Here is an 18585-nt window from a genome sequence, read left to right as displayed (position 1 = left end):
TGGGTCGGGTAGATCCCCTGGAGGAGGGCATGGCAACCCACTCCAGTATTCTTGCCTGGAGAATCCCATGGATAGAGGAGCCTGGCGGGCTACAATCCATACAGCTGCGAAGAGTCAGTCATGACTAAAGCAACTTAGCACGGTAAGCACCAAAGTGAAGATTGTTAGTGCTTATCTCAATAAATTAAACAATAGGCTCTAGAAAGACACACAGAGGTTTTCCTTTCCGGTTCTGAGTATTTATCAGCCTCAGGCATAGACTTAGTCATTCGTGATTTGGGCTGTGCTAAAGTAAATAAAGGAAAAGTAGGCTGTTAGCTGGCCTTTATGAAGATTTGCGGGGAAGACAAACTGAAAACAACCACAATTTGAGACAAGTTGGATATTTAACAAAATTTCTTGATAAACAACTCTAAGTAAAATCTTTTTAAAAACAGAGCTTAATGAGAACAAAAACAAGCCCTGATTTCAACTGGACAACTTTTTTTGGAAAGATTTTTTTTTTTTTACAACTGTTTTAGCTTCACAGCACAGTTGAGAGGAAGATACAAAGATTTCCCATTTATCTCCTGCCTCCACACATGCATAGCCTTCCCCATTATCAACATCCTTCACCACAGTGGTATATTGGATACAACTGATGAATCTACACTGATACATCATAATCACTCAAAGTCCATAGTGTAGGGTTAACATCTATGTACATTCAATTGGTCTGGACAAATATAAAATGATATGTATTCATCACTATGGTGTCATATTGAGTTTTTTCACTGTCGTAAAAATCCTTTGTATTCTGCCTATTTATTCCTCTCTTCCAAACTCTGGCAACCACTGATTTGTCTCCATAGTTTTGACTTTTCCAGAACATCATATATTTGGAATCGTACAGTATATAGCCTTTTCAGATTGGGTTCTTTTCTTTAGTAATGTTATTTGAAGGATCTTCCATGTCTTTTCATGGTTTGATAAGTCATTTTTTTATGTGCTGAATAAAAGTTCATTGTCATGTAATATTCTATTATAGCACAGTGTACTTATCCATTCACATTCACCTACTGAAGGACATCTTGGTTACTTCCAGGTTTTACTAATTACGAATACAGAAGCTGTAAACATTCATGTACAGGTTTTTGTGTGGACAAAAGTTTTCAATGCCTTTGAGTAAATACTAAGGAGCAGGACTGATGGATCATATACCAAGAGTACGTTTCATTTGCCGGAAACAGCCAAGACACTCCAAAGTGACTGTGTAATTCCACGAGCAGTGAATGAGGGTTCCTGTTACTCGTATTCTCAATAGCGTTTGGTGCAGTCAGTGTTCTGGATTTTGGCTACTCTAATAGGTGTGTGAGTGTGTGTGTATGCTCAGTTGTATCTGACTCTTTGAGACCCCATGGACTGTAGGCGGCCAGGCTCCAGTCTGCAGACACACACTGCACACACAGGTGACATAGTTACTTCAAAGTAAGAAAATTTTCTCAAGAAATTAATACCCAGTTCTATGCTCAAAAAGGAAGCAGAGAATATAGATTTTGCCTCCTATCAAGTCATTATCTAACTAGAGAGATAATTTTTCCTTAACTGAAATATCTTGAAAATGTTTGCACTCATGTGAAACAGAGATACAGGCCATTTTATATGTACTCATCACTGGAATATTTTTATTTCAGTTCAGTTCAGTCGCTCATTTGAGACCCCACAAACTGGAGCATGTCAGGCTTCCCTGTCCATCACCAACTCCCAGAGCTTCTCAAACTCATGTCCTTCCAGGCGGTAATGCCATCCAAGCATTCATCATCCATCGTCCCCTTCTCTTCCTGCCTTCAATCTTGCTCAGCATCAAGGTCTTTTCCAATAAGTCAGTTCGCATCAGGTGGCCAAAGTATTGGAGCTTTATCTTCAGCATCAGTCCTTCCAATGAATATTCAGGACTAATTTCCTTTAGGATTGACTGGTTTGATCTTCTTGTGTCCAGGGGACTCTCAAGAGTCTTCTCCAATACCACAGTTCAAAAGCATCAATTCTTCAGTGCTCAGCTTTCTCTATGGTCCAAACCTCACATCCATACATGATTACTGGAAAAACCATAGCTTTGACTAGATGGACCTTTGTTAGCAAAGTAATGTCTCTGCTTTTTAATACACTGTCTAGGTTTCTCATAGCCTTTCTCCAAGGAGCAAGTGTCTTTAATTTCATGGCTGCAGTCACCATCTGAAGTGACTTTGGAATCCAAGAAAATAAAGTCTGTCAGTGTTTCCATTGTTTCCCCATATATTTGCCATGAAGTGATGGGACCAGATGCCATGATCTTAGTTTTTTGAATGTTGAGTTTTAAGGTAGCTTTTTCACTCTCCTCTTTCACTTTCATCAAGAGGCTCTTTAGTTCTTCTTGGCTTTCTGCCATAAGGGTGGTTTCATGTGCGTATCTGAGCTTTTTTGATATTTCTCCCAGCAATCTTGATTCCAGCTTGTGCTTCATCCAGCCTGGCATTTTACATGATGCACTCTGCACCCTGTTAAATAAGTAGGGTGATAATATACAGCCTTGATGTACTTCTTTCCCAATTTGGAACCAGTCCATTGTTCCATGTCCAGTTCTAACTGTTGCTTCTTGACTTGCATACAGATTTCCCAGGAGGCAGGTCAGGTGGTCTGGTATTCCCATCTCTTTAAGAATTTTCCACAGTCTGTTGTGACCCACACAAAGGCTTTAATGGAGTCAATGAAGCAGAAGTAGATGTTTTTCTGGAATTCTCTTGCCTTTTCTGTGATCCAAAGGATGTGATCTCTGGTTCCTCTGCCTTTTCTAAATCCAGTTTGAACATCTGGAAGTTCTAGGTTCATGTACTGTTGAAGACTAGATTGGAGAATTTTGAGCATTACTTTGCCAGCATATGAGATGAGTAGAATTGTACAGTAGTTTGAACGTTCTTTGGCATTGCCTTTCTTTGGGATTGGAATGAAAGCTGACCTTTTCCAGTTCTGTGGCCACTTGTGAGTTTTCCAAATTTGCTGGCATATTGAGTGCAGCAATTTAACAGCATTATTTTCTAGGATTTGAAATAGCTCAGCTGGAATTCCATCACCTCCACTAGCTTTGTTCATAGTGATGCTTCCTATGATCCACTTGACCTCGCACTCCAGGTGGTCTGGCACTAGGTCAGTTATTACACCATCATGGTTATCTGAGTCATTAAGATCTTTTTTGTATAGTTCTTCTGTGTATTCTTGCCACCTCTTAATATTTTCTGCTTCTGTTAGGTTCATACTGTTTCTGTCTTTTATTGTGCCCATCTTTGCATGAAATGTTCCCTTGGTATTTCTAATTTTTTTTTGTATTTCTAAATGTTTCGTTCCCTTGGTATTTCAAATTTCTAGTCTTTCCCATTCTGTTGTTTTCCTCTATTTCTTCGTATCGATCATTTAGGAAGGCTCTCTTGTCTCTCCTTACTATTCTTTGGAACTGTGCATTCAGATGGATATTTACTTTTCTCTTTGCCTTTTGCTTCTCTTTTTTTCTCAGCTCCTTAGACAACCATTTTGCCTTTTTGCATTTCTTTTTCTTGGGGATGGTTTTGATCTCAGCCTCCTGTACAGTGTTACGAACTTCTTCCATAGTTCTTCAGGCACTCTTTCTATCAGATCTAATTCCTTTAATCTATCACTTCTACTGTATAAGCGTAAGGGATTTGATTTAGTCAATAAAAAAATGACTCATATGTCTTTGTGGTAAATAGAGAAAATATTTATATAACTTACACTGAATAGTATACTTTGTTTTAATATTAATAAAAATTTTGAATTTTACGTATTTGCTTTGTTTTACATGCTGTGAGAAATGGAATATTTCCTGCCATACCAGCAAACAAGGATCACAGTCATCAGTGATTCTAGTCCTTCAAATGTGAATTCCTGAGTCCTAAGGGTACCCAGGAAGAGCACCTGAGCTCTCTGGCCCCTTGGGCCACAGTCACTCCCTACAGTGACCATGGAGGAATTCAGGATGTGAAAAATGCAGGATGCTGGGCCCAGATGGCTGAGATGCATATTAAAGGAATGATTTCAGTAAGCCCAGACTCGTATTTTCCCATACACAGAAAAGTGCTACATTCCTTAACTTGAGATATCTGGTTTTCTGTAATTTACCAAATACTTTTGATGTTCAGACTACCTGCCCTTTGTTGCAAACTTCTATATGACCTGACTCTTCCCCCCACTTCCTCAGAGCAGTTCTTTCAGGGATGCTCAAGATGCTGCCTCCCAGGCTTAACTCTGCAAAATTTCCAAATAAAACATAACTCTCAACTTTTAGTTTGTGACTATATTTTAAGTTGACATCTGTCATTCTGTATTTGATGTCTATAGTTACTGTATGCAAAATTGTGAAGGAGATAGATAATGCACACAGATATCTCTAGCTATTGTTACCAACGACCTCACACCATTTACTCTCTTAAATGTTTTTTTTGTCACCAAACATTATTTACCACCAATGACTGATTCTATTTTTGAAGCTGATAAATACTTACTATTGTGTCTCTTTTCCTTGTCCTGACTGGGTCCCAACTCTTTCCTTCAAAGTTTATCTTTTCTCTGCTTCAAGTTCTTATAGCCCTTCATAACAACTGCCTATCTCATTTGGTCAATTTATTTGATAAAAGGCCATATGCAATCCAGTAGGGGAAACATCAATATATCTTAAAGGTTCTTAATACCGTTAAAGAGTGACATGAGTATATTTCAGATAACATCAATGGTTGTAGATTCAGTGATTTCAGTGAGTGGATCCTTTAGGACACTCCCTCAGTCAGTTAGTATATGCAGTGGACTCTTGACTGCATTTGATTTACTTTGTCTGCAGTTTTTTACTACCTAGATGAACAGAAATCTTACCTCTACAGCCAAATCTCCAGATTTTCCTTGGTGAGGAATTTCATATGCCTCCATCTGTCGCTTTGTGAGTCGCACTAACTTTTCAGCTAGTTCCCTCCAGCCTTTCCCAAGCTTGACAGCTGAAGTCAGAATAGCAGCCTCTTGGACAAGATGCACTACTAATCCTTGGCAATCAATCTTCAGCAGAGCCTGCAGCAACAACTACATGTCATAATTTAAAGCAAATAATTTGAACTTTTATCTAGAAATTAAATTTGTTATTACATATTCTGGAAACTGGCATCCTTTTTTTCACCACACATATATTTGAGTTTTCTAAAATTCAAAGAGTTGATTTACTTTTAAGCAAATCCAACAAGCAAAGTACAGAGGATACAAACTAGATCAGAATTAAGGGGAGTTTCAGGGCTAACTTGGTAACTAATTATAGGGCCTTAAGTAAACCACTCAACTAATATGTCTCTTAATATCCTTAATTACCAAAGGGGGAAGTTGAATTAGCCACTTCCAAAGATACCCTGAGGTTTTAGCAGTTAATAATTTATTAACCCATGATTATTCACTATACAAACAGTAATTACTTTCCTTCCAGAGGACTGGCTATAGGATTTCTAGAGTGAGCACACAGCTGTCGGTAAATACTACTTAATTTTTTAATCAAAATATGATTTAAAACTCCCCAGAATTATATGTGTTGCATAAAAATGAGAAACTTAGACAACCTTCAACAAAGCTATTGCTATTAATAACTTAAAAAATTAACTCTCTTCCTTTATCATCAATGTGCTGCTGCTGCTAAGTCGCTTCAAGTCATGTCCGACTCTGTGCGACCCCACAGACGGCAGCCCACCAGGCTCCCCCGTCCCTGGGATTTTCCAGGCAAGAGTACTGGAGTGGGTTGCCATTGCCTTCTCCGTACCATCAATGTAGTTAATGCTAAATTTAAATCACAAGGTATCAAATATAAAACACTTAGGTTTCAACGATGCAAAAGAGAAAACCTTCAGACTCTTTTTTCTTCCTTAATTAAGCACTGAGCTTTGTCAGTCGCCACGCATGTTTCAAACAAGTCTACGAGTTTCTCTTTTGTCTTGAATATATTTCTAAAGTACAAGATGAGATTTATCTATCTTTCTTTTCTGTTCAAATAAAAATGTTCAGTAGTCCCTCATCATTTAATGGCACTTAAAAGCTTTTTACTTATTGTTTCATTATGAAACAATAAGTAAAAATGAATGACTGAGTGAAGCAACTGTTAAAGTCCAAGGAATGTTCATTCTTATGGATGCATTAGGAGAACTACCCATGATCTCTATACATGGACTATATTTATCTGTAAATTTATGGAGAGGAGTTGTGACCTCAGGGAGAAGCAGTGCTGACAGCAGGCCCCTGAGGGTGCCTTTAGTAAACTGTGGAGTGGGTTTAGCTTATCCCAGTTCCTTGTTTTAAGGAAAATAAATTTGCACTTAAAAGTTATAAAACCTAAGTTTAAAATCCAACTCCACAAAGAATAGGAATTTAGATAAATCACAAAATGTCTCTATTTAATGACTTTTAAAATGGATACGATAGTAATACTACCCCATCTAACCCCCTAAAATCATTATGAAAGTTGAATTAGATGCTGAAGTTCTTAGAGTGTCAAATTCCAAAATACATAAAGACAGTCTTAATGTCTAGATATGATTAAGGAAATTGTAACCCACAATCTTTATAAGTTCATTTCCAGCTACTCCAAGCTGGAATCCCAAGTATACAATCCAAGAAAAAGGTACTCCTAATTCCATTGACTGTATAGTCCATGGGGTTGCAAAGAGTTGGAAGCAACTGAATGACTTTCACTTTCACTTTTCACTATACAAATAAAGTTTCAAGAGGTAGCATCTATACCATATGCTTCATCATCTTCTGGTTAGATAACTAGGCCTTAGCTCTTTCCTTTCAGAAATTTTGAAGCCTCCACTGAGGCACAACATGAAATTGTAGGAACTACTCCCTTAAACGAGCTCTCCACCAGCACTGTCTAGTCAGTCACCAAAGTGACTCAACTATCATACACTAACATAGAGTAAGTGTAACCCAGCTTAAACTTTAAGACCATTTGGTCAATATAACCTTTTCTGCCACAAAGAGAAACAAGAAAGCAATTTTCAGTTCAAATTTTCATGGGTCCATGCTGAACACAAGCTATGAGAGGTCATGAGCTATTGCAAAATGCATGTGCAGCTTCAACCAGGTAGATCAGCCAATGACTGTAAATACCCCGGATTAAGTGAGGATGCATCACACCATCATAAAACCACCTATTTAATTGCATATTGGGTTTTAAAAATTTACCCTTCTCAGTATCACTGTAGAATCATAAAAACAATTGAAGAGTATCTGTGTGTGTGTTAGTTAGTCGCTCAGTCATTACTTGACTTTTTGCAACCCCATGAACTATAGCCCACCAGACTCCTCTGTCCATGGAATTTTCCAGGCAAGAATACTGGAGTGGGTTGCCATTCCCTTGTCCAGGGGATCTTCCTGACCCCGGGATTGAACCCAGAGCTCCCACACTGCGGGCAGATTCTTTACCATTTGAGCTACCCAGGAAGCCCATAAGCCCACAAATATATATAGTATATATATACTATACACATATAGTGTGTGTGTGTGTATATATATATATATATGTATACCCTATATCATGTTAGCTATTGTTAACATCACAGAATAAACCCCTTGCCAAAAATGTTTTCTCCCATTTTGCACTTTGATTAAAACTTGACTCCTCTACATGAATCTGCCTCACCTAACATGAACCACTCATCTCTTATAGGCCACCAGTTTCACAGTTATAATGATACTTACTACACACCAATACACATACTTAAATATCTTTATATATATATATATATATGTACATTGTTAAAAACTTTATTTCAGGGAAATATAGTGGTTTTATGTGTGGCTTTGGAACCAAAAAGATTTCAAATCCCATCTTTGATACTAACCAAATGGCAGATCTTGGGCAAGTTGCCCAACCTCCCAAGACTCTGTTTCCTCTATTTGAAGAAGGAGATACTAACTAGACTTATCCTGTATGTTGGTTAAAATGGCCAAGTGAAAGAGTATGTATACAGTGCTGGGCACAGTGCCAAATATATAGAGATCCTTAGGAAAGTGGTATATATCATTATTATTATTTATACAGTCACATTTTAGCCATTTTTAGAAATATGCTCTTGATTTTTTTTAATAAATTACTGAATATCCAAATACAAGGCAAAACAGTTCTTCATGTTTTTTATAGTTCTCTGCTGAGCCTTACACTGGGGTGAATGCTATGTTGAAAAAAACAGGATTCTTAGAGTACTATTAAAACATAAAGATTAAGAAGAGAATTAGCAATATCACTTTTGGATTGTGATGCACCACATACATAAGACAAATGTTAAATTGCTAAAGTTAAGGACATCGGTGATATGTCTTAAAAACACTAAAAAGTGAGTCTACAACAATGCCCAAGTTAAGTAGTTTTGTTTCAGTTTTGTCTTATTTACTTTCATGTAATTGGAACTCCTCTGATATTTTAAGAGCTATCTAAATATTTGAGAGAGAAAAAAAGGATCTCTTAATTGTTATGTTTTAGCACAAACAGAATCTTTAATCTTCCATTAAAGGATGATCCTTGGGGGCCTAGTTTCTGGGAAAATCACAATTGAATGTCAAATCTAAGAAACTAGTTATATGATCTTGTACGCAAAGCTCTGTAGTGACTTCAATTAACTTGAGAAACTACTCTCATATGTTTACTTATAAGTATTGCCAAGTTAATAAAGTTCTCTACAGTAAGTAAATTCCTGTGATCAAGCAATACTCACCACAGTAAGTTCATAAAGAAACTTCCTGGCATTTCTATCTGCATGGCAATCTTCCTTTAACTTCTTTACAACATAAGCAACTTTTTCTGATTCTTTGTCTGCTTGTAGTTGATCAAAGTCTTCTAGTGCCAGATGTGAATAGCCTAGGACATAAGCTAAAACTTTCCAGTCATACACTTTTTCTGATACCAAGGTCAAGACAACTGAGTAGATGTAAGTCAGTTTTTTAAGAGGCAGGGTAATTTGTTCAAGAAGATTCCGGGTTGTGAAGACATTATCTGACATAGACATTACTTGTTCCTTTGCAATCACCCTGATGTTTTTGCAATGTAAAAGTCCAATCTTACCTCTCAGGACTCCCACATACCATTCTTTCACTTTGGACTGTCCAATGGCTTTTACTTTACCTTCTCCAAGAAGAGCTACTGTGTCCCCTTTGAAATATTCAAGTAAGTATTCAATCTTATTTTGTCTTATCACTGTCTTCTGGGTTATTCCATAGCTGGTAAAGTTCAATTTTTTGTCTTGAAATGTAGGATATTTAACATGCACAGTTGGTAATAAGGGAGAAGAGTTGATTTCCTTCTTCTTCTGCAAATCACTTGGCAGATTTGACAGACTTTTTAGGTTCGGAGCTGGATCAGGTGAAGTTATAAAGAACTGTGTAACTGGCCTACCACTGCGAGGCTCCACCTGAACACAGAAAACAAACAAGTGCATTTCTCTGGAGTCAACTAAAGAGAAGAAAAATTGTTGATGAACTGCTTGACCTGATTGCAAGTGCTTTTGCTTAACTTCTTTCCTTTTTCTTTCTGCTTTTACTTCAAAATCAGGATCACAGGATAAGACAGATATATTTAAATCTTGTGGCTTTTCAAGTAAGAAGGAATGCTTCCCCCAGAGCTGAAACACAACTGGAGATGTGTTGGGTTTCCCACCTTTTTTAATATCAGAGATAGTAAGCTTTCCTGGCATATAACTATGTCCACAAACTGTGAAAACAGCAGTGAAACTGGGGTGGATATATTTGGGTCCATAAATTCCAACTGAAATTGTTCTGTGGATATAATCCCAAATGGTGGCAACTGGTGATTGAGTACCTTTAGTTTGTGCGGCAACCACTAGATACATCACTTGACTTAAGTCTACTAGCTTGACCTGGATGGTGTCTTTATAAATGTAGCAGTTGTTTAATGCTTTGAAGGGGCCTTCTTTATCCAGACTCTGTAAACACACTATTTCTGCCATGACTTGGCTGAAAGGATCCCTTTTCACTTCAGCCCCAATTTTCATCTCCAGCAAAATGGCTTCCATTGTGTTAAGGTTGCCTAACATGATTTCCAACAGTGGGCTTATGGTGCATGAAAAGTCATGGTTAAGCTTTTGTGGAGGATCTAGAAAAGCCCTTAGAGATACTTCTTGGAATTCTCCCACAGCTACATGGCCTTGGGGCACATGAACAGTGATATCTGATTCAGGTAATTGTACTGACCCTCCTTGGTGGTTTAATTTGCAAACTACTGTAGTCTCTGCAACTTGTGTTTGGGCCCATCCAGGACTCTGATTAATTGTACTCAAATCTAGACAGGAACGGGCAAGGTGGCGGTGACTTAACCAAGCCATTTTATAAGCCTCTCGATCATTTCGAAGCCATTCTAAGTCTTGTTCTAAGATCTGGTCAAAGTTATGTATATTCTGATGGGCATGTGCTGTGTTATCCAAAATGTCCAAAAGTTCTGAAACACTTTTAGATCTTCCAGATTTCCTTGAGGAAGACTGCCTAAGCAACCGATGCACATCAAGTTCATCACCAGAGGAATCAAAAGAGTTTCCAGTTTCTATTTCTCTAAAAAAAAGAAGAGGATCTTCCTTCAAGATAGAAATATTATCTCTCTTCTGGTTATTTCTTAGCTGAGTTATATCATCCAAAAATGGGTTTGATGCAGACAGTTCATTCCAGAATGGATTTGTAGCACTGGAAGCATTACTGCCATGAAGTGTGAAATCCTCTGGCCAATCAAGAGGCAAACCTGGATCTGGACATTCGTGTTATTTAAACCAAAATAAAGCAAAACAAAGATGAAATGGCATTCTGAGATACAACCAAGATTAATTTTTACTATAGCTTAAAAATTGAAGAATTTTTATTTGTCTTTGATATCCAGTCTAAGTACTACAAAATCAATGTTAATTTCAGTCAAATTTTCATGTTGAGAGGAAAGAGAAATTGTTCGACCAGGTTATTTTGACTCTATGTAACATTATTTTATCTTAAGACACTATGATTTATAAACAAAAATATTTAGAAATTTCAATAATAATCATTTAACACATATTTGTGAAAATGACCCAGACTACATACATTTATGCCTTGTTTAATATATCATTTTCATAAATGAGTACCTCTGAAAAAACAGAATAATTTAGTCTATCATCCAGATTTTTCTAAATATACAGTGGTTGGTCTCATTACATCTAGATTATTTATTTAACATTTTCTTTCCTGATAACATTCAATATGTGAAAAATATCAAATATATCTCTACACAGCTAAAATGTTAAAAAAATAAACTAAAAGTGAACATTTCATGAACATAAGCACTGAAAAAAATAGACCACCATTAGATTTACTACTTGAAGGAATTCACTGAGCTTTTTAAAGTTTAAAATGGCAAAGAACAGGCTTATTACCACCACAAAAGGGAAATACGCTGTTACTTTGGAAAGTGGATATTTTAAGAATCAGCAACACATTCAAATACTTATATATCAACTATAATGAATTTCTATATATCTCAAAAATACTGGAATATTTTTGTTTAGAGCAAATTATATTTGATCACTTTTTCAATAAATATTGATAATGATTCTGTTCGGAGAAGGCAATGGCACCCCACTCCAGTACTTTTGCCTAGAAAATCCCATGGACGGAGGAGCCTGCTAGGCTGCAGTCCATGGGGTCACTAGAGTCAGACACAACTGAGCGACTTCGCTTTTGGACTTTGTAAAATTGTGGCTGCTTTAGAGAAAATGAAAGCTAAAATAGAAAAAATGAGTTCAAGTAAGCTTTCAGACATTTTTGTTTGTTATATATAGAACTATATATTGATTGAAATTAATTTTAAGTGTCATATATTAAAAATGTTAAGATACATTTTAAAAAACAATTGCTGCATTTCTTTTATTTTTACACTTTTCTTCAAATCCAGGACCTTCAAACTCTCTTAAAACCTACATTTCCTCTGAGAATCTATTCAATTCTTTTATACTGGATTTGTTGGCCCACTGCAACCTACAGATGTCTCTTTAACCTCAAAATTCACTGTATTTACTGCATATACTGCTCATTTAATAAAGAACTTTGTCTCCTTATAATACTTATCATTACCTGTTTTATTTTATTTTGACTATTTTATTTTTCTCATCTTTTTAATGATAGTGTATTTCAATGATAAAGTTGTGATTTTACAATTCTCTTAATTGTTTGTAACACTTTTCAGAAGTAGTCCCCCAATAATTAGTCATGACGGGTAAAAATAATTTCAATAATTATAAATTCCTGTACCTGTAATATCACAATTTCTTGAGGATTTTCGGGCTTCCATGTCAAACAGATTTCCTTCAGACATACTTCGTGAAATTCCTCCTGACCAAAAATGGGCTTTTTCACTGGTTAACATTATTCCACCTACAAAGTAAACAATATATAGGCATATATATATATTATATATATGTATGTATATTTCTTATAAGATAATATAAACAGGTTGGCATAGAAACCAGACTCAAAGAAATCCACAGATTTAAATAGAAAACTACATATAAAAATACTCTACATAGATCCTCTACTTCTGGTAGGATGCTTGACTAGATATCCTGATACAGATATTAATACTCCATTGAAAAACACTCATATCCTAGATTAATAGCAACAAACAAACCTAGAAATGCATTAGGGATACTATACTATAAAAAAAGTAATAATGAAAAACCCAAGGATAACAAAAAAATAGTAACGAAATGAAACTCCACTAAATAAGCATTTCTTGTTTGATGACTGAAAAACTAAAAAAATCATTAAACTAGATATTCTCTCCAAATCTTCCTATAAATTCAATGCAGTTCAAGAAAAATCACATATTACATACATGTTTGTAACTTAGGCTGTTTTGAAAATTATGAAGAAAAGCAAAGAACTATTCAAGACAATCCAGAAGGACATGATAGAAGTGATGTGTGATACCAGATATCATAATTTATTAGAAATAAGTGCTAAGTAAGACAATGTGGATTGGAATACAAATATACTAAAGACACACAATATCCCCAGAAGTAGTATCACCCTCAAACAAGAATGTAATATTTATATATGATAGAGATAGGCAGGCAGAGCAGTGTGGAAATAGATAATTCAATAAACAGTGATGGTACAATTGATAGTTCATGCTGAAAAAAAATTACATTGATCATATGCAAAAATTTATTCTAAGAGATTTAAAGACTGAAAAGCAAAATTTTAAAAGTAGAGTCTAAGGATTTATCTTGATGCTGTTTAGAAACAATTTTTAAGCAAAGCACAAACACAAAGCAAACCATAAAAAAAAAGAATGAGATATCCTATATAGCAAAGGACATTGTTCACAAAAAGTAAAAACACAAGCCAAAAACTGGGAGATGATATTTTCATTATATATGACTGAAGACGAAAAAAGGATTGGATTCCAACATATATTGAAGACTTCTACAAATCAATCAGCAAAATAAGACATTACAAAAAAAAATTGAAACAATATCTGAATAAGTATTTCTCACAAAAAGCATAAATAATCAATCCCTAAATATATTAAGATTGAAGGCAAGAGGAGAATGTTGTTCAGTTGCTAAGTTATGTCTGACTCTTTGCAACCCCATGGAGTTTAGCACATCTGGCTTCCTTGTCCATCACCATCTCCCGCAGCTTGCTCAAACTTATGTTCGTTGAGTCAGTGCTGCCATCCAACCATCTCATCCTCTGTCGTTTCCTTTTCTTCATGCCTTCAATCTTTTCCAGCATCAGGGTCTTTTCTAATGAGTCAGTTCTTCACATCAGGTAGCCAAAGTATTGGAGCTTCAGCTTCAGCATCAGTCCTTCCAAAGTATATTCTGAATTGATTTCCTTCAGGATTGACTGGTTTGATCTCCTTGCTGCCCAAGGGACACTCAGGAGTCTTCTCCAACACCACAGTTCAAAAGCATCAATTCTTCGGCACTCAGCTTTCTTTATGGTTCAACTCTCACATCCATACACGACTACTGGAAAAACCATAGCTTTGACTAGATGGGCCTTTGCTGGCAAAGTAATGTCTCTGCTTTTTAATATGCTGTCTAGGTTGGTCACAGCTTTTCTTCCAAGGAGCAAGCGTCTTTTATCATGGCTGCAGTTACCACCTGCAGTGATTTTGGAGCCCAATAAAATAAAGTCTGTCAGTGTTTCCATGTTTCCCATCTAATTTGCCATGAAGTGATGGGACAAGATGCCATGATCTTAGTTTATTAAATACTGAGTTTTAAGCCAGCTTTTTTACTGTCTCCTTTCACCATCATGAAGAGGCTCTTTAGTTCCTCTTCACTTTCTGACATAAGGATGGTGTCATTTGCATATATGAGGTTATTGATATTTTTCCCAACAATCTTGATTCCAGCTTGCAATTCATCCAGTCCAGCATTTTGCATGATGTACTCTGCATGTAAGTTAAATGAGCAGAGTGACAGTATACAGCCTTGACATACTTCTTTCCCATTTTGGAACCAGTCTGTTGTTTCATGTCCAGTTCTAACTGTCACTACTTTTTTATTTATTTATTTTTCATTGAAGGATAATTTCTTTATAGAATTTTGCTGTTTTCTGTGAAACCTCAACATGAATCAGCCATAGATATACATATATCCTCTTCCTTTTGAACCTCCCTTCCATCTCCCTCCCCATCCCACCACTCTTTGTTGACACAGAGTCCCTGTTTGAGTTTCCTGAGCCATATAGCAAATTCCAGTTGGCTATCTATTTTGCATATGGTAATATAAGTTTCCAAGTTACTCTTTACATACATCTCATCCTCTCCTCCCACTTCCCATGTCCATAAGTCTATTCTCTATGTCTGTTTCTCCACTGTTGTCCTGTAAATAAATTCTTCAGTACCATTTTTCTAGATTCCATATATATGCGTTAGAATATGGTATTTCTCTTTCTGACTTACTTCACTCTGTATAATAGGTTCTAGGTTCATCCACCTCACTAAAACTGATTCAGATGCATTCCATTTTATGGCTGAGTAATATTCCATTGTATATATGACCACTACTTCTTTAGCCATTCATTTGTCGATGGACATCTAGGTTGCTTCCATATTCTAGCTATTGTAAATAATGCTGCAATGAACAATAGGATACACGTGTCTTTTTCAATTTTTCTTTCCTCAGGTTAAATGCCTAGGAGTGGGATTGCTGGGTCATATGCTGGTTTTATTGATAGTTTTTTAAGGAATCTCTATACTTCCATAGCGGCTGTATCAATTTACATTTCCACAAACAGTGCAAGAGTGTTCCCGTTTCTCCATACCTTCTCCTGATTTATTGTTTGTAGACTTTTTGATCATGGCCATTCTGACTGGAGTGAAGTGATATCTCACTGTAATTTTGATTTGCATTTCTCTAACAATGAGTGATGTTGAGCATCTTTTCTTTCATGTGTTTGTTAGCTATTTGGATGTCTTCTTTGGAGCAATGCCTGTTTGGGTCTTTATCCCACTTTTTGATTGGGTTGTTTGTTTTTCTGGTATGAGTTGTATGAGCTGCTTGTATATTTTAGATATTAATCCTTTGTCAGTTTTTTCATTTTCTATTATTTTCTCCCATTCTCAGGGTTGTCTTTTCTCCTTGCTTAGAGTTTATTTGCTGTCCAAAAGGTTTTAAGTTAAATCATGTCCCACTTGTTTGCTTTTGTTTTTATTTCCATTACTCTAAGAAGTGGGTCATAGAGGATCTTGCTTTGATTTATGTCATCGACTGTTCTGCCTATGTTTTCCTCTAAGAGTTTTATAGTTTTTGGTTTTACATTTAGGTCTTTAATCCATTCTGATTTTATCTTTGTGTATGGTGTTAGGAAGTGTTCTAATTTCATTCTTTTACATGTAGCTGTTCAGTTTTCCCAGCACCATTTATTGAAGAGGCTGTCTTTGCCCCATTGTATATTCTTGCCTCCTTTGTCAAAAATAAGGTACCCATAGGTGCATGGGTTTATTTTTGGGCTTTCTATCTTGTCCATTGGTGTATATTTCTGTTTTTGGCCAGTGCCATATTGTCTTGATGACTGTAGCTTTGTAGTATAATCTGAAGTCAGGAAGGTTGATTCCTCCAGCTCCATTCTTTCTCAAGATTGCTTTGGCGATTCAGGGTCTTTTGTATTTCCATATGAATTGTGAAATTTTTTGTTCTAGTTCTGTGAAAAATGCCAATGGTAACTTGAAAAGGATCGCATTGAATCTGTAGATTGTGTTTGGTAGCATAGTCATTTTCACAATATTGATTCTTTCTACCCAGGGACATGGAATATCTCTCCATCTGTTTATATCATCTTTGATTTATTTCAATAGTGACTTATACTTTTCTGTGTTCAGTTCTTTTGTCTCCTTAGGTAGGTTTATTCCTAGATATTTAATTCTTTTTGTTGCAGTGGTGAATGGGATTAATTCCTTGATTTCTCTTTCTGATTATTCATTGTTAGTATACAGAATTGCAAGTGATTTCTATGTATTGATTTTGTATCCTGCAACTTTGCCAAATTCACTGATTAGCTCTAGTAATTCTCTGATACTATCTTTAGGGTTTTCTGTGTACAGTATCATGTCATTTGCAAACAGTAAGAGCTTTATTTCTTCTTTTCTGATATGGATTCCTTTTATTTATTTGTCATCACTGTTCGCTGTAGCTAGGAATTCCAGAACTATGTTGAATAATAGTGGCAAAAGTGGACACCCTTGTCTTATTCCTGATCTTAAGGGAAATGCTTTCAGTTTTCACCATTGAGAATAATATTTGCTGAAACTCCAGTACTTTGGCCACCTCATGCGAAGAGTTGACTCATTGGAAAAGACTCTGATGCTGGGAGGGATTGGGGGCAGGAGGAGAAGGGGACGACAGAGGATGAGATGGCTGGATGGCATCACCAACTCGATGGACGTGAGTCTGAGTGAACTCCGGGAGTTGGTGATGGACAGGGAGGCCTGGCGTGCTGCAATTCACAGGGTCGCAAAGCGTCGGACACGACTGAGTGACTGAACTGAACTATCATATATGATCTTTACTATGTTGAGGTAGGTTCCTTCTATGCCCAGTTTTTGAAGAGTTTTCATCATAAATGGGTGCTGAATTTTGTCAAAGACTTTTTCTGCATCTATTGAGATTATCATATGGTTTTTATCTGCCAACTTGTTAATATGGTGTATCACATTGATTGATTTGCATATATTGAAGAATCCTTGCATTCCTGGAATAAACCCAACTTGATCATGGTATACAAGCTTTTTGATGTGTTGCTGAATTCTGTTTGCTAAAATTTTGTTGAGGATTTTTGCATCTATGTTCATCAATGATATTGGCCTGTAGTTTTCTTTTTTGTGTGTTGTTTTTGTCTGGTTTTGGTATCAAGGTGATGGCTTGGAAGCGTTCCTTCCTCTGCAATTTTTTGAAAGAGTTTTAGAAGGATAGGCATTAGCTCTTCTCTAAATGTTTGGCAGAACTCTCCTGTGAAGCCATCTGATCCTGGGCTTTTGTTTTGGGGAGATTTTTGATCACAGCTTCAATTTCAGTGCTTGTAATAGGGTTGTTCATAATTTCTATTTCTTCCTGGTTCAGTCTTGGAAGATTGAACTTTTCTAAGAATCTGTCCATTTCTTACAGTTTATCTATTTTATTGCCATGTAGTTGTTCATAATGGTCTCTTATAAGCCTTTGCATTTCTGCATTGTTTTTTGTAACCTCTGTTTTTTCATTTCTAATGTTGTTGATTTGATTCTTCTCTCTTTTTTTCTTGATGAGTCTGGCTAAAGTTTTGTCAATTTTGTTTATCTTCTCAAATAACCAGCTTTTAGTTTTATTAATCTTTACTTTTGTTTCTTTCATTTCTTTTTCATTTATTTCTCCTTGGATCTTTATGATTTCTTTCCTTCTATTAATTTTTTTTCTTTCTGTTCTTCTTTTCCAGTTGTTTCAGGTTTAAAGTTAGGTTATCTATTTGATGTTTTTCTTTATCCTTGAGGAAGTATTGTATTGTTATAAACTTCCCTCTTTAGCTGTGCTTTTGCTACATCCCATAGGTTTTGAGTTGTTGTTTTTTCATTGTCATTTGTTTCTAGAAATTTTTTGATTTCTCTTTTGATTTCTTCAGTAACCTGTTGGATTATTTAGAAATGTGTTGTTTAATCTCCATGTGTCTGTGTTTCTTACAGTTTTTTTTTCTTGTAATTGATATCTAGTCCCATAGCATTATGGTCTGAGAAGATGCTTGATATGATTTCAATTTTCTTAAATTTCCTGGAGTTTGATTTGTGACCCAAGAAGTGGTCTATCCTGGAGAATGTTCCAGGTGCACTTGAAAAGAAGGTGTATTCTTCTGTACTTGGATAGAATGTCCTGAAGATATCAATGAGATTCACCTCATCCAATGTATCATGTAAGACTTCCGTTTCCTTATTAATTTTCTGTTTTGATGATCCGTCCATTGGTGTGAGTGGGGTGTTAAGGTCTCCTACTATTATTGTGTTACTGTCAATTTCTCCTTTTATGT

The 18585-nt window shown here is 36.1% G+C and overlaps 1 protein-coding gene across 2 annotated transcripts in view; it reads right to left on the bottom strand.

The window, feature by feature from the left end:
- MACC1 (MET transcriptional regulator MACC1) overlaps positions 1-18585 on the bottom strand; it is a 92853-nt gene that overhangs the window by 15016 nt on the left and 59252 nt on the right. For both annotated transcript variants that reach the window (XM_027539963.1, XM_027539964.1), the window contains 3 exons: positions 12331-12453; positions 8766-10801; positions 4897-5085 (listed from right to left, as the gene is read on the bottom strand). In XM_027539963.1, the coding sequence (XP_027395764.1) occupies positions 4897-5085; positions 8766-10801; positions 12331-12445 (2340 nt within the window). In that variant the 5' untranslated portion in view covers positions 12446-12453. The remainder of the gene's footprint in view (positions 1-4896; positions 5086-8765; positions 10802-12330; positions 12454-18585) is intronic.

Source organism: Bos indicus x Bos taurus, chromosome 4 (genome assembly GCF_003369695.1).
Source record: "Bos indicus x Bos taurus breed Angus x Brahman F1 hybrid chromosome 4, Bos_hybrid_MaternalHap_v2.0, whole genome shotgun sequence".
Lineage (NCBI taxonomy): Eukaryota > Metazoa > Chordata > Mammalia > Artiodactyla > Bovidae > Bos > Bos indicus x Bos taurus.
Note: the sequence above shows the minus strand (reverse complement) of the source record. Positions and strands in the feature narration are given on the sequence as shown.